The sequence below is a fragment of the Falco peregrinus genome, chromosome 2 (assembly GCF_023634155.1).
Source record: "Falco peregrinus isolate bFalPer1 chromosome 2, bFalPer1.pri, whole genome shotgun sequence".
Classification (NCBI taxonomy): domain Eukaryota; kingdom Metazoa; phylum Chordata; class Aves; order Falconiformes; family Falconidae; genus Falco; species Falco peregrinus.
In genome coordinates this window covers 75338935-75365327 of record NC_073722.1, presented here as the reverse complement: position 1 = coordinate 75365327, position 26393 = coordinate 75338935, and the positions used below count along the sequence as shown (strand labels likewise).

The window sequence follows — 26393 nt, the reverse complement described above, 5'->3', positions numbered from 1 at the left end:
AGGGATTGTATGTCCAAAACAGTTCTGTAACCATTTTCATTTTCTGAAGTTTGAGGTGTTATTTATGTTAGTATTTAGGAACTAGCAGAACTGTGCAATATTCTTTTTATTCAGACTTTGAATTTAACATATTAAAAGAGGCAAATAGACTTGCTGTAGTTTCTTCTGTATGCCCTACTGCAGCGTACTCATTCTAAACAGAGTTCTCCATGAGGTAAAGAAAGTTAAAAGAAGTAGTTTGGTAGCTAGGATGTGCAGGATGTGTTGGAACACAGAAACAAAATTGCTGCTGCCTCTGCAGTTGCGTACTGTAACAGTAGTAACGGAGGCATCACAATTACATAGCCATACCCTCCTTTCATCAACTTTATTGGATTAATGTTTGTATAATCTTGCTTAAAATAACCAGAATGGAGGGCTTCCAGTGTGCACTAAACATGTGCTGACATGGCATAAATTCATTGTGAATGCTTTTTTTCACTGATGTCACAGAAAATGTTATATCACAATTGTATTTTTGGCTCACTCTGTCCAGTTTAGTGGATATTAATTGTAATATCTTTCATAAAAGTTAGCAGTATTTGACTACTGAATAAGATATTTAGGGAGGAAGTCTGACAACACTAAATAGATATCAGGTTCCTTTAAAATCCATGCAGATGATCTGAAGGCTGCAATATTAAAACTGTGATTGCTATTGAAACACCGAACTAGTTAGACTTCACTTACAGTTTCAAGCAGTTAATGAAAGGATACATCTGACATGTAAGATAATGTAATGTAGTTATACAGGTATCCTACAACTCCTGTTTGGTTACCTAAAATAGGTTTAAAATGTTCTTGTTTTGCAGGTCCCAAGCAACAACACACCAAGCCTACAGAATCAAACATAAAATAGTAACATCACTGGAGTGGAAGTGCTGTCCTGGGTACAGTGGGCAAAACTGCCAACCCAAAGGTGAGTAGAGTTGTAAGGATTTGAAACTATTCACTTTAATGAAAGAAAACAATGAAATCTGATTTGCAAGCAAATGGCTCTGCTGAAAATCAATACAGTCCTTACTGTTAATTTAAAAACCAGGAAAAATGGTCAGTAAACTAAAATGTTTTGGGATGTTGACTCTTCCCTGCACATGAATTTCCAGAGCAGCTGAGCAGAATGTCCTTTCCTTTCCTCCAGTCTACATGAAACTCATAAAAACTTCAGCCTTATTCCATTTTGCTAATATAGGGAGTTTGCGTTCAGTGTGTCTACTTTTGACCTTTTAGTTTTTGAGTATCGCAGTGCTGGGGATATTATATCCAGGTCCTCTATTGAATACTTGCTGTAAAATTGATCTACAGCACTGTGACTCTTTTGGCTTTTAGTTTCAGGCTCTAAGAAGATTTTTTAGGCATGATAATATAATGTATCAACGTTGTTTCCCTCTGAATTGAGTAGAAGTTATGCTGTTCATTTCCACAGTGACTGAATTTTAGTATTACACATGATCCCTGTATAATCGTACCCTTTTTTGACAGAATAGTGTTTTACCTCTGCCCTGGTGATCAAACATATTGCAACATACTGTACTTTAACAACTGTATAATAGCTATTTCTTCGCTGCTGGCCTTAAACAAGCAGCTCTTGAAAAATAAGATATGGCATCAGCATACATATTTTAAATGAATGAGTATTACAAGAAAGGGCATTAGATGTGGTAGGGAATTCAATCAGCAGTAGTAAAGTAGAGGCTGTGATTAAAAATTAATGTAGAGGAATGAAGAGAAATCACTGATATTCACATCCAGGAGGGAAATTTCAATGCTGAAGAACCAGGGCCTCAGCGAGTGCAAAATTCTCTCCTGTGCAGCTGAGCGTGGACTTGGATATTAACATGCGACACAGTCAGCAAGGCCGTCGAATGAGCACAGATCAGACGTTTTAAAAGTTTGCTTTTAAAAAATGCAAACATTAGCAAAAATAGATTAAAAAAAGCTTATTGAAGGGGGAGGCTACAGCTGATAAAATTGAAATGGCATCAAAACAACAGGGAAGCATTGACCAGGAAAAAAAGCTGTATAACTCAATTTGTAGTGGTGTCTGTGTAAAAATAAGAATAAAGGAAAATGTTGTCAAGTGTTATAGGAGTGGGTTTGAAATTACATCTCCTGGGCTCTATTTTCAAATCTCTTCTGGCTTGCTGAATAACTTGGGGAAGCCACTTATAATCTGCATATCCAAGTTTACCCATCTAGAAAATTGAGATGACACTTATCTCACAGGGGCATTGGGGTATTTAATTAATTAATGCTGGTAGAAGTGTTTAAAGAGATTGGGATGAAAGGTGTTATGTCAGGAAGGCTCTTCTTCCCTGCTTTGGAATCCCGCCTGCCATGAGGAGCAGACCACCAGCACAAGCCCTGTCTGTTTTACGCAATTCCCATGAAGGGACGTCAGCTAATGAACTTGAACAGTTGGGAAGCCAGTAGCCTTGTCCTCAGGCACTCCGTTTCTGCAAAGGCACAGGGAGAGGCATTGAAAGCTCTGACCACGGCTCTCCGGTGTTGCTGAGCCCTCTGTTTGGCCTCTCCACTCTTGATCCGTTCAACAGCAGACCTGTTATTGAAGGGTTTCTGTGCTGGGGTAACTGGGTGGGTTATTCTGATGATATGTTTTAGATCCTGGGAAGGCACTTCTAGCGTGGCGTGGGTTGCTTATAGCAAATGCCAATTAAAAATGCCTTCTCTCTCAAACCAAGTGATATCATACATAACTGTTTCAGTCTGGTAGTCTAGGCAGGAGGAAACGCTTGTCAACATCTGATAGTTATTACTAGACATCTGTAAATTGTATTTGGTAGCCTCATTGCAACTGCTTGGTTACAGCTGATTCTCAAGGTAATGTAGTGAGTGAGACAGACGAGCCTCTGGAAAGAGACACGTTCAGATCACCATTTCTAACTTTACTTCCCATGTGGGACCAAATTGAATGAGACATGGATCCTAGTCCAGTATGGAAAATCCAATTTTACAAGAAACTTTTTAAGAAGGGAAACATGTAGACATTTCTTAAAGTCTCATGAAACAGCGCAATGTGGGCACTTCAACAAATAAAACATCATCATTTTGATTTGGGAATATCAAATGCTTAACTGGGAGCAAAGCTGCTAAAATAAAAGGGCTTGTAAGTTCTGAGTTGCAAAGTTCATGTCATTTTACTAAACATAGCTTTATTTTAACTTTTCATCCTTAAGGTGGAGAAAGCAATGTGTGTGTAGTAACATCTGAGGGGAAGAAATCCCAGTTTGTTCATGTGCATATGGTCCCTGAACACTATATTCTGGGTCACAAATTATTTCAAGAACTTGAAGACGCATCTTCAAACGTAGATCATGCTGTGTTCGAGTTCAGCTTTGCTGTGGAGTGATGCTGAGGTGACTTAATGTGGATAAATTCATTTCCATCTACCCTGGCTGCGGTTTAGAGCAAACGGCTGGTTCTCATAGTTCCGGACAATGCCAAAGCCATTGTTAGCACTGAATTCTCTCACAGGGTAGTAATGGGATTTCTCCAGCAGATGGCTGTAAAATGTTCCACACAGGAGTGAGTGCTAGCCTCTGCGTGGGTGAGCTGCAGACACAAAAGGTAGCAATTCACGTTGAAACACAAGGAATGGGAGGAAACTATCAAACTCCCCACAGGGATTCACCTTCAGCCACTCCCGCTTCATCAAAAATATATTGAGAGAAAAAGATCCAATTTCCATATTTTTAATATTCCCTGAAATCATTTTGCATGGTGTATTTAAAAATACATGGGACAATAAATTATACATCTAGGCCAATATATTCAATGATAGGAGCCTAATGTTAAATTCCTGTGTGCGTTACCTGATATTCAGAAATGCTGAAGCTCCTGGAGGAACTGGAAGAGCTTATTGCTCAGCGTTTTGAATTGCTGCTTTTTTTTCTTTTTTTTTTTTTTTTTTGTGGTGCTGCTTTGTTATTGTAAATGGCCTGTATAAGGTGGGTTTAGCAATCTAATTTTTATTTATTTGATATTTTTAGCTTAAACTGAGCATAGTGTATCCAATTTTTAAAAGGTCTCAAATGTAAATTGTTTGATGGCTATTTCTACCCTGAAGAGTGCATGTATTAGAGTTGCAGTCTGGTGCTCCCATCACATCTGCTGCTATACAGCATCTAGGATGGGGAATCTCAGCTGTGGGACCAAGGAGCACGTAAGACTTAATCACCATATGTGTCAGAGTGGTTTCTTTGGAAAAGGATTGAACCACACTGGAAGAATGATGTAGGAGAAGCTATATTGCCAGCGACTCTTCTGAATTTTTTTCACAAATGAAACCCCTGCATTTCTAATGCTGCATGAGAAGTCCCTTTCCTATACAGTGATGAAATTTAATAACTGTACAATATGAGGTATTCTCTCTGGGTGAGTTTTTTTGTGTTGTCTGCATCACTGGCTACAGTCCTTGCTGCTTTTAGAGGCAGTACAATGCACTACGGGCTTTCTCCGTTGCTGGTTTGCTGCAAAAGAGTGATACTATGTCCTGGGTCTTACAGGGATTAAGTTATCTGAACAGTTTAAAGCATTAGTAAGACAAGCACATGGTGGTAAATATATATATCCTTGAAACTCTAAAACCAATAAAACTGTAAAGATTTGGGTATTCTACAATGTTAAGCTGTGAGTGGGGCAATTGATTTAATAGTGGGGATGAAAGGTAAGATGGATAGCATAAAAAAAATATATCCGGTGTCTGTAGCACTAACACCGGCAGTGAATATATTTAGAGCAACAGAAAGATGGGTAAATGAAAGAACTAAAGGACATCGATCAGCTGGTCTTTATCACAGGCAAGTAACTGACTCCCTTGTCATAGATTATATCATCACATCACTACCTGATAAATCCTGTGTAATGAATTGGGCTGAATGCAAGTATTTTAACTCCTGTCAATAACTATGCTACAGAACGATGACTGAAGCTATTGAAATTATAACTATTTGAGGATTTCGTATTCATCAGCCAATTTCAGTAAATTCTATGGAACTCTTGGTCCATATGATAATTTCCTTTGAGTTCCTGTCCTAATTGTTACATCACCCCCTCCCTTAATTTGCAACATAAACCACCTTATATCATCCTTAAATGTAATCTATTGATCCTCATATACACTGTTAAGAGGCTGATGAAACATAGGGAATTTCTTGATTCAGCATTTTATTCTGTTTCCTTGGAAACTCACAGTATGGCCAGACAAGGTTTTAATATTTGAACTGTAAAATAATGTCACCATACCCAAATTATTCTGTGTGTACTGTACTAAAGACTGGCATTCCTTAGATGTGCTCTAGCTGGAACAACATCTACTTCAAAATGCTTCATGAACTGAGCAAGCATATAAAATTGTTATGAATGTATACTAGCAAATTTGCAATCTACTTAGTACATATTTCATTTTTCTAAAACAATAACAAAATGAAAACACCACCATTAAGCCTAATGACTAGAGCAGTAAGTCAGGAAGGTGGAAATCTCAGTTCAATCACCAGTTATTCCATTAGTTGTTCCCTAATTTTTGTGAGTGAAGGCACTTTATTTTTCTGGACCTGTTTCCCCAGCTGTAATATTGAAAGAATAATGTTAATCTAGGTTTCTGGAAACAGCTTTGGGATCTTTGGGCTGAGAAGTAAAATAAGCACAGAAAATCCCATCTGCCATGACCAGAGAAAATATTTACAAACTTATCACCTTCATAAAGTTTCTTAATGTACATACCAGTCACAAATCTTGCAAGATGCTTGTTGGAATTTGATTATGTTTTGAAATGGTTTTATTTTTTTAGGTGCTACAACAATGTAGCAACTATTGCCTTTACTGGGAAGATTTCCATGCTTGAAGATTTGTGTAACAAGTAAAAAAATAAAATATTGATTTTGACAAACATGTCTGATTTTGTAGCCGTACTAAAACTTAATTAATTTTACAGCTGACAATATCTGTGTTGTTGTACTGGTGTTTTATATTGATCTGAAGTATTCCTATAGAATTTTTAGCCCTGGAGATTCCAAAATTCTGTTCATTAGAGGGCAAGGTATGACATTTTAGTATTAACACTAACCCCTGCCAGCCTCAGGAAGCCATTTTTAAAACCATTCACAGTCTCATCAGTGTGGTTCTACACTGTGTTATAGGTGGACTAAGCAGATAACAAGAATCATAGCAGTTGATTTGGCTTTGATAAAGTTCGTATAGAATAGACAAAGCAAGTGTTGTGGAATCCTGATTGTTGTGTTCCTTGTTTCACTCACACACTTTCCTTTTTCTCTCCCTCTTTTAACTCAAGAACAACCATCGCTTATACATAGCAACCAGGCTGAAAGCAGCAGAACTGTCAGTGAGAGGACACCAGGAGCTCATCAGGACCCCAGTGGGCCAGGTCGGTTATTGTGATTGCTATCACCTCTAGCCCGGTTGCTGACCATGTGACTCATTAAGATCACTCCAAAAATAACTTGAGAAAAAACTGTCTGCTGAAGGGACGTGAATGAACCGTTAGAGTTTCTAGCAGTCATGGTTCAGCAGTATGCTTCTCTGATAAAGATAGGTAGAAGAAACTGAATCTAAAGGTACCAGTAGCTTAGCATTTATAGTGTCTTGTGACTAAACTAAACCCAGGAAAGTCATTCAGCATAGAAATATTTCAACTATTATATTACTTATTAAAATAAATACATTTTCAGAAAAAAAGAAAGAAACCCCCAAATACAGGCAAAAAACCCAAACCCAAAAGCAAACCCAGGAGTAATATAGACCAGCACTGGTCACAAAAGAAAGTGTAGTGATGTTAACTGTATTATCTGAATGTGTGATTGTTAAATATTTTCTTATAAAAATTAGTGCTTTATTCAAAATCAGTACAATGATGCTTCAAAATTTAGCAAGGGCAGCTTAACTGTGTTTTAAGCTACTCCATCTAGGATGATCAAATAGGTAAGCAACACAGGGACAGTTTATGGCTTTATACCACAGATGTTTGAGACTGTTTCTTATTACACTACTCATTTGCTCTCTACTATGTTTACTTCAACCTTTCTACACCGTAAGGTTTTGGAACATAGTGTTAGTGTTTTCTTGCAGGAAACCTTGTACAGACCTCAGCATTGTAAGAGGTAGTCGGTAACGATAATGCTTTTATTCAAGTAGCGATCTACACTGAGAAGTTCCCTTAGGTGACTGCTGCATGGAAAGCTTCTCCACCTCGTAGTCTCTAGAATTCTTGGGGGTGCTCACTTCCCTTTATATTTATTTTCCATTACCATCTGTATGATTTAAAGTTTACCAGCACAAATGTTCCAGAAAATTAATTTCATAGTTGTCTGCATAAGTATTCATGGGAATGGAATTTTATTCATGCCAGGCCTGTTTGCACACTCACTGAAGTGGGAGCAGAAACAATCATTGTCCATGAATTCAAATATTAATTGCTCACTATAAAGAAACATGAAAAGGTAGCCATGATGTAGAGGTATTCAAGTAGTTGACAGACTATACTGTATTCCAGTCTGTACCACCTGAACGTGTATATGTCTTTGAGGGTATAAAGACATTTGATAGTGCAGAATTATTTAAAAACACTGTGTACTCAAAGAACTGCTAACAATCAGCATATTGTGTTTAAATAACAACAAAATAAGTACATGAAACATGCTTGAATAAGGAAAAAATTATTCTCTTCTTGTGATATACTCCCCAGCATTGAGTGACATTGCACTTGTCAGGTAAATTTTTGGTGGCAAATTATATGTAAGTTATTTGGCAACACTCTCTACACACTGTCAAATGAGCCTGAGTTTACATAGTGAGGACCCAGAGGATGGACAAGATGTAAAAGACAGTGGAAACGAGTCATGTTCCTTGCACATTCTTACTACCTCCCTTTTCTTTTGAATCTGTCGATGCTTTGATTACAGATGTCTATGCTGACTTTTTGTATAATCATCAGCTGATGATTATAACACTATGGTGTTATTGTCACTCACAGGGTTGGTATATATCTGAAAACATTTTATGGAACCAAACAATAAGTCAAATTATGTTCTCAGGTCTCTGTGTGTCAATATACTGTTCTGGTGCTGGGATATTCATGCATGCTGGGAGAACAGGATGTCAGAAGTGAGACTGCCACAGGTTTTTATGGAGAGAGTACACATATGGGCTTATGTCTGTATATGTGTTTTACTTTAAATCATAATAGACAAATAGAAAAAATTAGAAAGCATAGGTGGGAGACAAAAAGACTGAACCTGGTATGGAGACATAGAAAGGTATTTTCAAATGGGAGTTAGGAGAAAGCTGTTGCCCCTTGGTAATGTGCGAGCAACTGAGCTTCCCGGGTCTGGAGGGATGAGGATGTCTAGTAAAGACGACAGGACCCATATGAGAAAGTGAGTTTGATCAATAGAGCATTAAAACATGCCACTTGTCTTAGTAGGAATTCTGCTCTGAAAAATAACTCTGAAATTGGAATCTCAGAGCTCCGTGTTAATTGCTTTTCAGTTCTTTTTAAATCAAATGGGGTCAGTTTAGGAGACAGATACCTGTTCTGGCTGTCAGCCCTGCAAACATGACCTGGGGCCAGGACTAACTGCCCTGGTCTGTTGTTCCAACAGCAGCTACCAAGACTCCAAGCCAGATTCTGTTTCCAGCTCTCACTGTGCAGTCATACCACTTACAAACCTCGCTTGCAAGTTCATCTATGCAGCTTGTCTTCCTCCTTCAGTAGGAACTGACAGAAACCAAACTGAAGAAACCATTGCACCCTGCAGGTTTGTTATCAGTTTGGGTGGCTATGCATAAGCCGATAATGAATGCAAATCACTTTCTCAGAGTAACAATTGAACCAGGAGCAGAAGTATCCAGACCTGTCTGTCTGTCACAGAGTAGCATTATGGAAAAGAGTATTCAGATGAAGAAAATCCATCAAAACCTTGTCTCCCCAGTGCCATTGGGGAGAATTGCCAGACTCTAAACTAGGTGGCTGAGTTATAAACAATTTTATGTCTGTGTAAGTAGACACCCTGGGCAAAGTGAGCAGCTGGAGATGCTAACATCCTAACCTAAAACAGCTAGCCTTATTCACCAGGCTCTACCAATTACTAACTTTACAACCAATGTGCCTCTACAGAAGAGTATTCTCATGGGCATTGCTTCAATTCATCTGTCCTGATTGGGTGTATTTAGTGAATTTTCTGTTTTTTCCCAAATGCTGTCAAATTAGGTATGATATGTTTATTTTTTACATACTAGAATTTTGAACAATAAGAGTCTAGTCAAAAGAATATGCCCTTTTACATATAACTTGATTTTTTCTTTTTTTGGTAGTCTTTAGGCCCTGTACTTCTACGTGATTTCTGAGTATAACTGTTTACTGCCCTGGGAATAGACACTGATGCCACAATGAAAAGTGACATAAGATCAATAGCAGTACTGTAAATTTACACTAATAAATATTTGTATGTACTGCTAAAGAATCTCTTGCATAGCAGTTTATTAAGTCACAGTATGGCCTGGATCATATAGGATAATATATTGTGTGTCTAAGGTAGGCTATTTAGGCAAATTGTTGAAAGAACTGAAGAGATCTTGTAGCTTCGCTTACCGGAATTAGAACATCTAATATTATCAGCATCTTCTGAAAATCCCAGACTAAGTCCCATTCTGTCAGCTGTAAAATCAGATGGCTAGCTGAAGTCATGTGGAGTCTTAATTTGCAAGATCAAGGCTGCCTTCGCCACTACCTGTCTTAAAAGCATCCGTCTAGGCTTTTTTATACCTAAAGAGACTACAAGTGTCAGGAACAATTTGGGCAGGTTTTAAAATGAACTTCACAGGTTGAGCATCTTTTCTTAATGACAGGCTGATGATTATTCCAAAGTCATTTATCTATTAGCTGTTTTTCTGCCTTGTTGCTGTGTTTAAGAGTCTTTATTTTGACCCCGACACTGAAAAGATGATGTATTCCTTCAGACACAAGCCTTGCAAATTCATGAAGTTATAAGTGGTAAGTAAAACTCAATCTTTTTGTGATTGTGTTAAAGAAAATAGACTAAATGAGAGTTAACTGCATAAGCCGTAGGGTGCTAGGTGGAGGAAGAATGGTATTATGCTGATTAAAATACGTTAACCACTCAAAATACTGATGTAGAATTATAAATATTTTATAATGGATACAGATGCTTTGGTAATTAGCTACTGCTGTGCTGCTGAATGTCACTAATATATGAGACATGACAAAAATAGAGATGATTCATTTAAGACTAAAGATTCAGAAACTTTCCACCCCACTTCCAGCTAATATATCTCAAGACAATTATGCTTTCATTCCCCCCATCTCCCCAACCCCCCATGTTTTAACACTGCTGTTGTTTTTTTTTTTTTTTTCTCATTTTGTTCTCTGACCAAGCACTTACACAAAAAATGAATGAGAAGATTAGCAGCCAGGAGATGAAACTGACTTTTCTACAGAAGAATGTTGACAGCATTGCTGTTGCGATGAGTGATGTGAGCAAGATGCTTTCTTCTTTGGAAGGCAAAATCAATGAAGATAAGGGCAAAGACTTCCAGTCTTTTCTAAAAGGTAAGAAAAATAAATTAATGTAATCACTCATGCAGCTAAAGGTGCCAGAAAAAAATAATGCTAAAAACATTTGTAGACTGTTCTATTCTATTGCTCAGTGTTTATAAGGAGACCTCTCTTTTAGTTTCATTTCATAATAGGGGATTTGTTTATTCTGACATTTGTTATAGGGGCAAAAAAATTATGTTCTTGGATACTACATCATCTACATGGTAACTTAAGCCAATATTTTCATTTACTTAGAGCTTCTGTAAATATTCTAATCTCTGTTTTTAGTTTATCTGACAGCTGCTAAAGGACATAGTATTTGTTTTGCTACTATGGCTAAGTAATATTCTCTATTATGTAATTCATATATGCAGGGGAAACATGAGGACTTCTGTGGCTCTTACAGTTATAACATGGCAAACATCCTGCTGAATAATTTGCCTCTGATCGTATTAGGCTACATTTGATAAACATCTGTACTCGTGTTTGGTAGATGAGAAAGATATGGCCAGGGATCAGGAGGTCAGGCAAACTCTCGCCAGCAGAATTATGCATCCATTCTTTCTGAATCCCACAGTAAGATCTGTTTATTACCCAACCTCAAATGGTCCTTAATAAGCAGATTGGGACTGAAGCTTTCATTTCCTTAATTTGCAATATTTTTCTAATTTTTCAGGAATTTTCCCCAAACTGTTTGTATTATACACACCAGAATCCAGAGGACTTTTCTGTTGTCTAAAAATAGAATGGGGGAACTGGAGCTCCTTACATTAGGATAAAACTAAATGAAACATTAAGTGCTTTCGTATCTCTCTTAAATTTACCAAACATGGTCCCATGTCTTGCATTTTCAGTCCTCTGTCTCCTGAGATACTTATGCCACATGGTAGGTGGCTCTCTTGGACCCTGGATCAAGTTTATCCCATCTCTCGCTCAGTGACCTGTTTTCACCTTTCCACACATTGCTGGATGGCATTCTTGACCCTTGGGCATACATTTAATTTATCTTTGAATATTTCCAATTTCCATTCTGCTTTCTCTTCATTCTTTTTTATATTCCATTCGTTATAGCTGTCATTTTTATGCTATTCCAAGAGGTCTTTTGCTGCATCCTATGTTCCTGCTTCCCCATTTGCTACCTATATTTAAGGGTCTAAGTCCTAATTAAAATGTGCAGTACAAACCCCCACATTATTTCACACTGCTCTGCAAATGTGTTTCAAGCCTTTATTGTTTTTACCTGCTTAGATGACATCTTCCATTGCTGACCTTTTTTTGATTTATGCTCTCAATTCATCTCCTAATCAAGTAGCTCTAATGAAAATGCTGTTGTTAACTACTTCCCTTGACTAATTATGGGCACTCACTCCAAATACAAGTTATTCTTGGCATGTACGTAGGTAAACAGAAGGGAGGATGGGAGAGAGAACAAGGTTAGTGTTTCTGTTGGCTTGTAGATGTAATGGGGCAAATACAGTTTCTGCCCGGGCAATGTCAGTCAGTCATGCTCCAGGCAGGCAAAGAGCATCCTAAAGTAGCAGGAGCTGGAAGGAGTTTCTATGCTGTCCCCTAACGTGGCACAGATGTGCAGTATAGGCACATTATACGTGCTAAAAATTGCTCTTAGAAGCTCACCTGAAGTAAACCACAACTTTCCCCGCTACCACTTACATCCTGAAGCAATGTGCTTTCAAACCACAGTTGAGCCCATAATTGTTTCATGCTATTCAGACTTCTTCCCCTACTTTTCCATTTTCTTCCCATGATGCCCAGGTCCTTTGCTCATACCCATTAATCACCTTTTTTCTTATCACGGAAATGCTAATGGCTGTCCAGCTTTGTATCAGGGCTTGTTAGGAGTGAAGTCTTTTTCTGTGAACAAATAGTTCAGTACAGTTCACAAAGTCTTTATTTCTTGGTTTCATCTACAAATAGTCTTTGACTCCGTAAACTTGTCATCTGTTGATACAGGGCAACGCTCACTGGAGTAACTGATATGCTCCTCTAATTTGATTACTGAAATCTGTTGTGCATGTTTTAAAAATTTTTTTCAGTACTTAGGAAATTGTTCCTACTTCTTAGAGAAAATAATTTGGTGTTCCCCCTTTAATTTAATAAACTCTGCACACTTCTTGCTATTATTTCTCCCTCCTTTCACTCCACATCAAGCTTTTTTTATAGACTTCTTTCCTCTTCATTAATAAAATGTACACTTTGAAAATTAACTCAGCGATGGAGTGTTAATCACTTCCAAGTCAAAGATGCCATTTACAGCTGGATATATAGCCTTAAATCAGTCTCTTGTGTACATACATTTATTTTGCACATTATTCTTCAAATAATTGAAACTGCAAAGGGAGTATATATTGACACAAAGTAATTACACACTTTGGATTTCAGCCAGGGAGTTAAAATTCATAATCTCATAAAAAGTGTAAGAGATTTTTAATGTTCACAGGTAGTTTGGGCCTTTCTACTTCAAAATGAGCAACAGAGAAATTGAGTTACATCCAGGAATGTACTTGTGTATTCTCAGCTCAGCATCAGAGGTGTTTACTGTCCATTTTACCACAAATAATGAAGACTGAGACTCATTTATAGTTCATAAAAGGCAAATATTATCAGCTAATTTATATCTCTGTTTCCAGCTGGAAACAGGCACAATTCAAATGAATCCCCTAAATAGAAAAAAATACTATGTGTCTTTCTCGCTTGCTGAACAAAACAATTTTTATTTGGAATCCTTTTTCACCCTTGGAGCCCAAAGTTGCACTGGTTTTCATGGATCTGATTTCCTGCCTTTTTACTGCTCTTGCTGAGAATGTACTTCCAAATAAGTTTTCAGAACGTGCCTTGGTGTTTTAGAGATGAAGTAATAAAATCCAGGTTGTAGAAGTAATTGAGAGGAAAATAGAGGAAGGCAACCGAGAATTTCTGCCTTTATCAATAGAGTTCTAATCAGAGAACCGATGGCCATCAAGGCATTGTAGTGGTTGAAGGGTTTGGCCATTATATCACAAGCTGGCCGCAAGTGTTCATCGGGTTTAGAAAAAACATGCAAAGAATGCTTCAGTGTTTTAGCTGGACATACCAGCTGCCTTTGGAGAACAAATGAAAAGAATCCTACTAATTTCACACTAGAGCACAACTACTGCTGTAATTAATCAAAATATGTTATGCAGCATTCTTGATGAATGCTATTTTATGACTGTCTCAACCCATCTAAGGCCATACAGGAGGTACTTTCATTACTCACAGGAGCAGAATTCCCACACATTCACTTCTGCCTAGTGCTTTTCAGGATCAGTGTTCCTAGGAGCTATTGAAAGAGTTGTAGCATGTAAGACTAACTAAAGATTTATATCTTTACAATGTCTGGGTTTTGCAGCAGTTGTAGTTTTACTAACTTTAGATGTTCAATAAGGCTATTCTTTTTACGTTGCTTCTTTCTTGCTACAGTGTATGATTGCTTAGCACATATAAAACAACAGGAAGGTAATAATCTCTGCTTTCACTTCTTGACCATCATGTTGATAAAGCAGGAGTTTTGTCCTTACTTTCCGAGCAAAGAAAGGAAAAATCATGTTCTTATGAACAATCCACAAAAGCATACACTGTTTCAGTGCTCAGAAACAGCTTAGCTAGGAGATCAAAGTTGATACCACATGCAGACTCTGAGTTTGACCTTTCAAAATAATAGCAAAACTCCCATTGATTTCAGTAGAAACAGGGATGAGTCTTCAAACACTGTTAGCCATCCTTTACATTTCCCAGCTTTAAATTTTGTTCTGTGGAGGGGTGAATTGGTGCAGGAATGTGTGTGTTTGACTTCTCTACAGTACTGTGTTTGCTCACATTGTTGAAAAAAAATAGATGTAGCTAACACAATTGATTTGATTGTTTCCATATTCCTTTTTTTTCCAAAGATCTCAAATCCAGAAGTATTAATGAAGTAGTCAAAGACATTGTCAGAGAACACTTTAAAGTATTTCAAGGTGAAATGCAAGACAGCATGGCTCAGATTTTCAAGACTGTGTCTAGTTTGTCAGATGATCTTGAAAATACAAAAGAATTAGTCAAGCATCTGAATGAAACCCAACACAAATTTGCTCAGGAGAAAGACAGTGGGCCAACAAAGCTTGACGTTCTGGAGCTAAAGAGTCATATGGTGCAGATGAAAGAGGAAATAACTCTCGCTTGTGACAAGCCTGTGAAAGCTTTACAGGAAAAGCAGAAATCCTTGGAAGATAAATTGGAGCATCAACAGTCAAGAAGTGTAATTTATTATGAATCTTTAAATCGGACTCTTACTGAACTGAAAGATGCTCATGAACAGCTGCTATCAGCTGAACAGTCTTCAAGCCAACACATCCCTTCAGCAGATAATGTGACAGAGTACAATATTACAGAGTACATGTTGACACTTCATGAGAAAGTAAAGAAACAAGGCATGATGGTGCTGCAGATCTTTGATGACTTAAGAGTCCAAGACAGCAAGATCAGCAATCTCAGTGTTGCACTGGAAATTCAGAGAGACTCTGTTCTGGGGATCTGTGATGACATGCTGTCAGAAAGCAGGAAGGACTTCCAAACACAGCTGGCAGCAACCCAAGAGAATGTGCTTGTCCTGAACAAAAGTCTCTCTGACCTGGTCCTTCCATTGGACAATAAGATGGACAAAATGAATGAGCAAATTAATGATTTGTGCTATGATATGGAGATCCTGCAACCCTTGATTGAGCAAGGGGTACCTTTTAGTCTGACTTCAGGGTATGAACAACAAATCCAAGCTGAAGAAATCAATGAGAAGCTTGAAAACCTCACTACTGTCATTAACAGAATGAGTTCTGCAATTAAGGAGCTTTCCAAAACTCAAGAAGGACTTAAAAATGAATCTCAGGCTTATCAGGAACTCTTTGAGAGTCGTGTTAATGAATGCTCCATGGAAATAGAAGATGGATTAAACAAGACCATGATAATAATAAACAGTGCTATTGATTCTATTCAAGATAACTATGTAATGAAAAGCATGCTACGTGCTCTAAGTAATGAGACTGAAGTCTGCTGTGGCAGAGATGAGGAACTGGACAGCCTCCTGGCTTTCATTCCCCAGTTCCAGCAGCTGAATGAATCCCTCCAGGCACTGCTCAGTGGCAAGAAGTATGAATTCACTTCACAAGTAGCACCATCCCTTTCTGATCTTCCATACGAGGAGTCTGACAAAATTATCCTCCACAGTTTCAGAAGAGTTTTCTATATGTTAAATGATACATTGTCAAAAGTGGAAAATCAACGACAAGATATCAGCCGTCTGGAAGAGAAACTATTTGACTCTGTGGAGGGATCAAAGGATCATGAGGTTCGCCTTCTGAATGTGGAGTCAAAAATTTCCAAGTTTTTGGCAAACAACTGTGTCTCACTGAAAAAAACCAAAGCTGCCTTGACAGAGAAAGAACAAGTGGTCTCACTTCAGCTCCAGACCCTGAGTTCCAGGATCAAGGCCCTGGAAGCCAAGTCAATCCGCTTCTCAAACAGCATTCCACTTCTGAACAAGACTGCTCATGAGGCCTGGGGGCTGTGTCAGGATGCTAACAGCAGCATCCAAAAAGTGAATGCGAGTATCCCTGTGCTAATTAAACTTGCTCAGCCAGATATCCCCCTGCTGCAGAGCGGTCTCAAAGAGCTTGTCGAATCTGTGCTTGAAATAAAAGCGGGAGCTATCCTGACAAATCTAACCCATCATGTTGACATATCAGTGGGAAATGCCATGAACAATATCACCAAACTTCAGAAGCAAGTGAAACCAATTATAAAGAAACCAGCCCCAGTGAAAAAAGGAGCAGCAAATGTCACCATGAGCCTGGCAAGCCGAAGTCAGAGAAACACAGATAATGCTATAGATCCAGGTAATGCATTTTACTGTACTAAAAATTAGGGCCTTTGTAATAAAGGCCTATGTAACCATCGTGATAAACTCAGAGGGCAGAATTTGAGTGAGGGTGAATATAAAGTCTGAAGACTGCCATAAAGAGTGTTTCAGAGGAACTTGGAGTTACTCCAGTCTTTTGCTTACAAGAGAATTTATTTATCTTAAGAGAAGACTCTCGGTAAGGCATCTAGAAGATCCATTTAATTTTCCTTGATTTATTAATGTCTGATGAGCGTAAGATATATATGTGCATGCACACACACCCAGCTGAGTACATGACCTTTAAAACATAACCGACAATTTAGACAAAATCTAAACTGCAAGGATTTTGTGCCTGCATCTCAGTTAGCAAGTTCAGTTAAAAAAACATGCAAGCTGGGAGGGAAATCTGGAGTTGCATCAGTACTTTGCAGTGTCAGTGGGGATGAAAACTATCAAAAACCTGAAGCAAGTGAATACACTGAACGATTGTAATGAGGCTTTTGCCAGCTCTTTCAATGCTTCATTGAGATTATTAGTGCAGTTACAACAGTGTGTTCTTGCAGAGTCAGAGGCCCAGTCAATAACGTAGGTTTATGACTCAAGTCCATCTGGAGAACAACTCAGCTGAGTAGAAACTACCATTCTTAAAAAGGACATAGAGTGTGACTCACTTCTGGACTTAAACATCATAATGTGAAATTACTTCACATGGATTTATTCACAGAAATACAAACTCTTATGTTATGATTTTTGGAATCAGATGAGTGAAAATCAGTAGCACAAGCTAATGTTTTAAGGAAATATCTTTTCTGGGAAAATACAGAAAAATGAAGAGTGTTTAAGTGACTAGAAATCCTCAGAGGACTCTTAATTCACATAAAAATAAGTGAGACTGATTCCTAAATGGCAGACAGATGTCCAGATACTTTTGAAGTCCTAATCCTGAATCTTTTCTGTAAAGCATTCCTAAACTTATGAACCTTTCTGAAACCATATTTGGTCCCTATTGTAAGCACATAGGGGTAGTAAGAGCTACAACTCTTGCTCGTGTGCTAAGACCATGGACAATCTCCTGTTCCCTCTCCCTCTCCCCACCTCTTCCCTCTGATTCCCCTGCCTCCCTCCTTCGTCTCCTCCTGTCCTAGGCACAGCACTTTTCAATAATCAATGGAAAGGATCCTTTGTAAAGACCCAGTCCCATTAGTAGCTTGGCTTCTGCCAAAAGCAATCTCCACTGAAGGACTTCAGTCTTTGATTATCTTTTCAGTTAGAGAGGACACACAGCTATTACAACAGGCAATCACACTTAAAAATGCACCAAGATTTGCCAGATTCTTACTCCAAAGCGATTTGAATATTTTGATATAAAAATGGCAATTCTTTCTCAGCCGTTTTTGTTTCCTGCCTGCTCCTGCCATAGCATAGGATGGATATTCAAAACCCTTTTTCACAATTAAAATTCAGGGAAAATGAGATATGATGCCTTTGATCCTTCCCAAGTCTTCTGCCTGGAAAACGTCACCAGTGTACCTGCCTGGAGCGCAGGAAGCTGCCACCTGCTCTGTCTTTTACTGCACGTTAATGAATAAATGTCCTTCCTATTTATTATTTATCTCATGCTGAATTTTAACGAATAGCTTGATAACATTGGATGTATGCTCACTCTTACAGAAAGTGCAGGTTTTTGCAGATGTTGAAAAACCCTATTTTTAAGCAAGGTTTCTGCACAGCAATATTTATGCAGACTTTTCCATCAGTAATGAATTTTTGCACTCAATGATGTTTCATGCCTAGCAAAATCATACATTACCTTTCTGTAAGTTAAAGAAATAAGACCATTATCCTAATTAACAAGTATCCATCTTCTGCCTCGGTAGATTTTACTTCTCCAGGAAAGCTTTTTTCTCAAGTTCCAGGAGGCCATCCAGAGATATATGCTGACTACACTAAAGTTTCTAGAAGAAACCCTAAGGCATAATTGATTAATTATAAAATGCATTCAATCTTCTATCTTTTCCAATTCAAAAATATTAGAATAAATTCTAGAAAGAGGTGAACGATGATTCTTATGGATGCCAGTATGTTCAATATTTGATCCCATTCTAAGAGATTAGGATTTTCATTGGGTTTAATGTGTTCAGGAGTTGACCCCTGAGGTAATACTTTCCTAGATAGTTAATTGAAATCAAGGAGAAACAATGTGTGTTTGCATTGTGAGTGCAGGAACATACAGGTTTGGAGACTTCCCATACTGTGGAATGAATAAAAGAAAAGGTTTAAGTCAGCTAGAGGCTGCAATATGTCTATGAGGGACAAAAAAATCTAACACTTTACCTGATACTAGCTGTAATGGCAACCCAGGGTGAATAAGAAGGTGATGGTCTAAGACAGCTTCAAGTATCTAACATAGGGGAGATGTCAGCCTTTAAAGAAAAAATATACAATAAACTCTTAGTCTTGGTTATGGATTATGTCTGGTTCTACCTTCCAATGCACTGTTCTATTGCAGAAACATGTTGCAGCGTGAGGGCAGCTTAGCTCAGTTCCCGTTTTCCTGTTGCCATTTAGTGCTGTGTCTGTTTGCTGGAGAATCTAGAGGCTGCTGTGCTTTCCAAAGGTGAATGCGCTCTCTTGTTGCATGTCTTGCATTCGTTGAGGTTTTGCTTTATTCAGATTATGCCACCCTCCCATCAACATGAAAAACTGATACTGCAGATGTGTTATATTTATGTATTTACAACAGCGCATCCATGTGAAAGAGAGGCAATTTCTTTTCATTCTCATTTTCTCTGTGTCTTATTCCTGATTTTATTTTCACATGATTTCTGGCTCCTAACAGAAATGCAAGATTCCATTGTCACTTTATCATTCAAGCTTGCAGCGAAATTAACCTATTTACATGTTTTCCATCTTGTGTTTTAACTGCACAAGTTTGATGGTTATTCTAGGTCAGTTTGATGACACGTACATCAAATTTTGATATTTACTCTTTAGACAAAGTAGTAGATGAAACTATTTTGTTGGTTTTAATTTAGTGATCCTGAAATCATCACACTGGGAGTATTAGATACTTCTGCTTAACAAAGAGGCAGAGTTGCCAGAGTCCAAGTAGCTCAGATTGGTCTCGGCAATCTGTCACCACTCAAAAACTGCCGAGCACAGCTGAGGCTCCTTGCTTTTTGCCCAAGAGCTGCGGGTGAATCTTGGTGCTTTTTTGCACCACAAACACCCCACATGGTGTTTATACCTGAATTCCCTGTCAGGGCCCTAGTGCAATTATAGCATTATTTGCCCTGGGCATCCTGACCTGGCCTCACGACTGCACAACCTGTCCATGGCCCTGGGATCCCTGTTTCAGCCCAAATCAAAATCCCAGGCTTTTTTAGTCATACTGGGCTGTCACTAACCCTGGTTACCATGATTAACTTGCCATGCTCTGCTTGTCACCTCGCCAGGTGAGGCACCAGCCCTGCTGTTGCCCTCGGTTCCAGGGTGCCAGCCCTGGTGGGGCTGCCTCTCTCCCACTGCTCCCTGGCACTCCTTGCATCTAGGCTGCTGGGGATGGTCATCACTTTAATCGCTGTCAGACTGAGAGCACTAAGCCAGAGGTGATTAATAATTGTAGACTGAGTCAGCCCGACTGTGTGCGAGCAGGGTAGTTTTGTAGATTCCCAGGGTCTTCCAGTCTCCCAGGGCTTCCTGAGAGACAGTTACTGATAACTAAATATTGAGAAAATTAGGGTAAGTTACTTCCTGTTCAGACATTTCCAAATTGAACCACTGGACTCACTTTTTTCCTTAAGGAGACCATTAAATTGCTAAATATTTGATTTACTTCTAAACAACACCCCAGTAGATACTGACAGAGCTTCATTATTTGTTTGAAGATTTGTTTGTACAACATTGGCAGTCTATTTCCCAAAAGAGCTTCTGGCTGTTTGCCCTCCCAAAGAGTAGCAAAATTTAGCATTAACTGGCTCCCCCTAGTCCTACCATACTGAGCGTAAATAGAACCTGCATTCGGTTTATTCTCTGCTATTAATAGCTGAAATTTAAGCCTTTCATTTATAAAGCTTCTCTTTTTGACTCATCTACTAAGTTGTGAAAAATTAATTAAAAATCGGAAATGGACTACAGTAGGAAATCCTTGCCTAATCTGAAGCTCTCGGCATCTTTACCCCAAGCAGAGAATATAGACATAATGTCTCAGGACGTCCTTCAGCAAGGAGAAAGAAAATACTGGGCAGAGAAGCAGCATCAGCTAGAAACAAGAGCAAAAACATGCTACTGTAAGATCACGTGGTAGTTACACAGAGATTACCTGCTCAGTGGAGATCCAGGGCATTTAGCTCTCACTCTGAAAATGCTAATTTCACTCAAATCTCTTCACAGCTTCTCCTTGTTCTAGCAGACGGAGCAGGCTTCCCAGCTGCTGTTAAGCAATGCTGCACCTGGAGGGTTAATTTATTGGAGGTGAAGCTATGTCTGATTTTGATTTAACTCCAAGGTTAAGTTCAGGAAAAGTCATCCCTCAGCAGGCTGTTAAAACTCCAGTCTCAATTGCGTTATCGTTTCCTTTTTGTGATCTTTTTCCTGCTTCTTGGACTTACTTCTTGTTCATGATAAGAAGAGACCAATTAGCAGAGAGACTGCCATGCTCTTACACAAAGCTTTTGTATTTTGGGAATATGATGTAGTCAGCACAATCAGCTGTTTTCCTTCCTTTTCTGCTTTCCTTTCACACTTTGTAAATATGTGGATTCTTGATAAATATGAGTGAAGTGTTGTGGATGCTTGGTAAATATGAGTGAAAAATAACTTCAATTAAGTGTGCAGCAAAACAATTATCTGAGAAGAAAAACATTATTTCCTCATGTCCAGTTGCCTGTGCTGTGACCCCGGTTATGACAGTCCTAAATCACTTTATTTCAGGCATTACAGGATGGACGTTATTTTCTGTAAAAAGAATTATTGTTGTGTTTTGAAGTCCATATATTCCATCAGTGCAAATTCAAGTGGCACTGTACGATGCACTTCAGCATGCTGCTCACCGAACTAAAATTTCTCATGGAAACAGGTTGCCTTAATGCACCAGTCTGTGAAATGGCTGGGTGGGAAGCTGAAGATAACTGCGGGCATTACTGAAGTATCTATGTGAAAAACCAGGTCAGCATTTCCCTGGTAATAAGCGAAAGGCTTTTTCAGTTCCCATCTACCAATCTAGATTCACCATCACAGGACTGTATGTTCTCTTTCCAGAACTCTGCTGGTAGTTCCTGGCAAAGAAAAGGTTCATTTTCTAAAACATCTGACTTCTATTTGACCAAAGCAAGAGAATGGAAAAATGTATGGCTTGGGACTGCTTTAGGTTCAAACTTTTTTACAGCTATACTTAATTTTTCATGTGGCTTGAATGTTCTTCCCCCCAGACTGCTATGACAACACATGATACGATGACACTCAGTAATTGTGATCTCAGAGCTCAGCAGCACTGGCCAACAGATTTTTCTGGATCGGCTGGGTGTGATCTGGCCAGCTCATACATAATCAGGAACGGAGGCAAGGACAGCCACCTGTTCGGTTTGATTTGTGTTGCTTGCAATACTAAACTTATACAACAATCTTGGTAGATATCCAGGAATTGATTTATTTATGGGCAAGGACAAGTACTGGATGTAGTTTGGATGGCATTTAAAATCTTCCATTACCAGTAGCCAGACTCTCCCGCAATGGTTGTGACACATCTAGGTGGGTAATGTCATAGACAGGACAGTCCAATCTGTACACCAGCAGTACAAAATCTGTGTTTTGGTACACCCAAGGATAAGCTGGCTCTGTCTGAAAAGAGCGGCCTTCTGTGCCTGCATTAGTAAAACCAAACCAAAGCACAGATTTGCCCAAACCAGCATGAAAATAACTATTTCTTTTTTCTGACTAAAAGAAGGAAATAATTGGATACGTCAGTATTGTCTCTTCCAAGTTTTACTGTTTGTTTCTGAAGGGCTCCTTGAACTATGGTCAGCCCTAAGGCTCTAGGCACATTCCCATTCTTAGTAAAGAGTAATTAGCTGATCCAACATATTTATTGAATCACATGATTGCAGACCACCTGGTTTTCACTTGTCTCTTGTTTTGCTGTGGTGTCTGAGAGCTGCCATACAAGAAGGGAAGAAGGAGGCTGAGCCAGCTGTGCGGGGCTCAGCAGAAGCGGTCCACTGCTGCTGCGACCGGCTGTAAGATGGAAGTGAGCAGCTGGTGCTGGCTGGACTGCGGGCCTCTGTCAGGCTGTGGCAAGTAGGGGTGGGTTCTTGCCCGCACCCCACACCTCCCTATGGGAGTAAATAACCTGTGGGACCATCCTGCCTTAGATTATTATAGAAGGATTTGTGTAGGGAACAACAGAAGGAGAATTTCCTAACATTTTGCTGTAGCCAGGCTTTGCTGGCTTTAAACTTACATTGCAGGGAAGAGAGGTCATTAAATTAGTGTGGACAGGAGAGAAGAAATGAGCAAGGAAAGGCTGGTGTTTGTTGACAGAGGTCTCTCGGACTGTACATTCACAGCTAGTCAGATATCCCAATCTCTTGATGGTTCTCATAGTGTTTGTTGAGTGAGATGTTCCAAAGACACTGGCTTTGTAGTATCTTTCATCTTAATACATATACTTGACCCTCTGAGACAAGTAGAACTCAGTATTTCCAGGTAATTCTGAATATCTTGAAGGCTAGCTGAGGGTGTGCTGTGTTCAGGCAAAGAGGGAGGCTGGACTGGAAAAGGGTCTGAATAGCCTGCACAGGATCTGAAGTTGGCCTTCAAGCAGAACCCCAGCAGAAATTCCACCAGCTTTATGAACTGACGAAGAGGCTTTCCAAAACAGTGACAACTTGGGAAGTGTCACTGTCATGACACTGCGACTGAGGTTGTTGGTTTTCCTCCCTCTCTATCGCAGGGCAGAATTCAGCTTGTGTCAGTTCCCCGTGCCAGAATGGAGGAACCTGTATCAATGACAGACAGAGCTTTATTTGCGCTTGTCGCCACCCCTTTGGAGGAGTCAACTGCAGTACGAAGCTGGTGAACGACAATTCTCTAAGTGTCGGCAAGTAAAGAATTTAGTAGTGCAATATGTGAGCGGCATGGGCCTCTGCCCTGGGGCCTAATTAGAAAGCATCGCTGGTCAAAGGTCCCGCATTTCACTTTAATGAGTGCCAACTCAAGTAGTAGTGTCCTGTGGTGACTCATGATGTCTTTCTTTAATATGACCAGGTGACGGGACTAAATTGGGCTGGGACCAGCCATAATAGCTGGAAAGCTCCCTGCTGAATTGTGCAGAGCGGGAATGTGTGCAATAGATGTATTTGAACATGATATCATGGAATTTGAAAGGGGAGGTAAAATCACATCACTGGGGAATACTACCTCCAGCATGGCCGTAAACGCTCTATAAATACAAGTAGCTACCGTGATATGTGGGACTATGGCCTCAAGGAGTCATTTTAGGCACACCTCTGATTTTCATCAGTAGAGGATGCAGCCCTTGAAAGATATTAAAAAAAAAAAAAAAAAAAAAAGACGGAAACTGCTTATTCAGTCCAGAAAACAAATAAATAATTTACACCCAGGCCACATGAAATGTCAATTTTATGCAGATTTCAGCAGCCATTTGGCTGAATCTCACTCATGACGGTATAAGAATAGTGAATAAAATAATTTGTACAGAGGAAGGGAATCATGGTGTGCAGGCTCAGCTTGAAGAGAATAATATATACTTTTATTCCCTCATTTAACATCAGGAGTGCTAAACCTTTTTGGTGTTTGTCTAAGATTTTAAACTTTTTTTTTTTCTTTTTGGAGGGGGTGGGGATGGGAAAAGAAAGAAAAGAAAAAGAACAGCTTCCTTAATGATAACATAGCATACACAAACATGAGGTTCCCTTGCTGTTTCTAAGATTATTCTTCTGTGGATACACCTAGCACTAATTGTGACAGAAAATTACTTTTTATAAAATACAGAAAAACTGTGTTTATGCAGAAATACTGTGTTTCAGTTGCTCAAGCTAGTGGATCATGTGTCTTCAGAAAAGCTGCTTTTGATCTTCTGGCTGGTCTGAGTTGTCTTTGTGCAATGTAACATTACTTGAAGTTGTTCTTTATTCCGTTCCAGATTTTTCAAAAGGATCATACAGATATGCACCTATGGTGGCTTTTTTTGCCTCTCATACATATGGAATGACGACTCCAGGACCCATCAGATTTAACAATCTGGATGTCAACTACGGAGCTTCATTTGCCCCAGCAACCGGGAAGTTCCACGTTCCATATCTGGGAGTCTATGTTTTTGAGTATACCATCGAATCGTTTAGTCCACGTGCCTCTGGCTATCTGGTCGTTGATGGAATAGACAAACTCACTTTTCAGGCTGAAAATATTAATAGTAACAAGTACACCGACAGAGTAATTACTGGAAATGCTTTATTAGAATTAAATTATGGTCAAGAAGTCTGGCTCAGACTGGCAACTGGTTCTATTCCAGCCAAGTATCCACCAGTAACTACATTTAGTGGTTACTTGTTGTATCGTACCTAAGTCAGTCATAAATGTGAATAGTTACCATTAAATGCAGCAACCTGCATGTGAATTTATCTTTGCCTTTAAATATTTTGTTTCCTTAACAGCAGTAAGTTTCTCAGAGTAACAATACTGATGGCATTTAAAGTGTGGATTCTCCAAGAGGTTGCTTGTTTGTAGCCACATGCACATCTTATAAAAAGAGTCCACAGGTTGGAGATGGGGGGAAAAATAAGCATCTTCCTTATATTAGCATGATTGGGAAGCACAAATCTAATTATGTTCTACATTTACATTGTATAAACATACTTACACAAGGTTGCTGATAATCAGTTCTCAAAGCTGGTTTTGATTATTCTTTTTCAACCTAAGTGCATAAGAGAGGTGATGGATGGAGTCTGATGACTCAGGTGCTGGGTTACTACTTAGGTCATTGTATCAAGTGATAATCATGTATATATTCTGTCTGGAAAAAATATATTTCTTTTTCATTTTGCTTGGTGTTATTCTCCACTTACCTTGATATGTCAGTGTTTATTTGATTCATTATTTTTAACGTAACCAGTATGATAACAAACTGGGGGATTATCTAGCAGTAAAGAATGAGAAGGAATACTTAAAAGCTGCATGTTGATACATTCAGATTAGAAAGAAGGTACTCATTTTTAGAAGTGAATGTAACTAGTCATGGGAAAAACATTATAATGGATTTGGTGGAGGCTCCCTGTTGCTTGAAACATTTAAACTGCAGCTGGATTTTCTTTTGGTGATATGTTTTTGAGCAAACATGGGTATATTGGCTTCACATATATTTTAGCATGTAAACTTTAGCCTATAAAGTACACAAGGTTAAATGACATAATCATAGTACTTTCTAAGTTTGAAGTCTATCAATCTATGATTTTGTTTGTTTCTGCATTATATTCACAAACTACTGAGGCAAGATGAAATGAACATTGGTCTGCATAAACCAGAATGTGATTTGCAAGCACCAATACAATATAAAAAAAAATATTTTTACTTCATGCTGTGACTGCCTGAAAACAAATAAACCAACAAGTTTGCGTCCTTATCAGTTGCAAAGTCCTGGGCTGCTGCAGTTTCTTGATGTCCTACCAGCTGCTGTGACTGAGTTTGTTTCTGGTTATTGCCTGTTAACACTAACTGATCAGATTTTATCTCTCTATGTGTTTGTCTTCCTCCCCTTTCTTATCCTCCCAGCTGAAAAAACTTTCTCACACTCTGCATGTTCTTACCAGTTGGTGCCACTGACCAGGTGTGTTC

The 26393-nt window shown here is 38.9% G+C and overlaps 1 protein-coding gene across 2 annotated transcripts in view; it reads left to right on the top strand.

Annotated features, from left to right (window-relative positions):
• Positions 1 to 26181, top strand: part of MMRN1 (multimerin 1) — a 44515-nt gene extending 18334 nt beyond the window's left edge. Inside the window, exons 3-9 of one of the 2 annotated variants that reach the window (XM_055796910.1) lie at positions 852 to 958; positions 6353 to 6445; positions 10019 to 10069; positions 10472 to 10645; positions 14560 to 16539; positions 23494 to 23640; positions 24706 to 26181. In XM_055796910.1, coding sequence (XP_055652885.1) covers positions 852 to 958; positions 6353 to 6445; positions 10019 to 10069; positions 10472 to 10645; positions 14560 to 16539; positions 23494 to 23640; positions 24706 to 25127 — 2974 coding nt within the window. In that variant the 3' untranslated portion in view covers positions 25128 to 26181. The remainder of the gene's footprint in view (positions 1 to 851; positions 959 to 6352; positions 6446 to 10018; positions 10070 to 10471; positions 10646 to 14559; positions 16540 to 23493; positions 23641 to 24705) is intronic. The other variant, XM_027779981.2, reaches the window with a different exon arrangement.
• Positions 26182 to 26393: the final 212 nt, after the last annotated feature.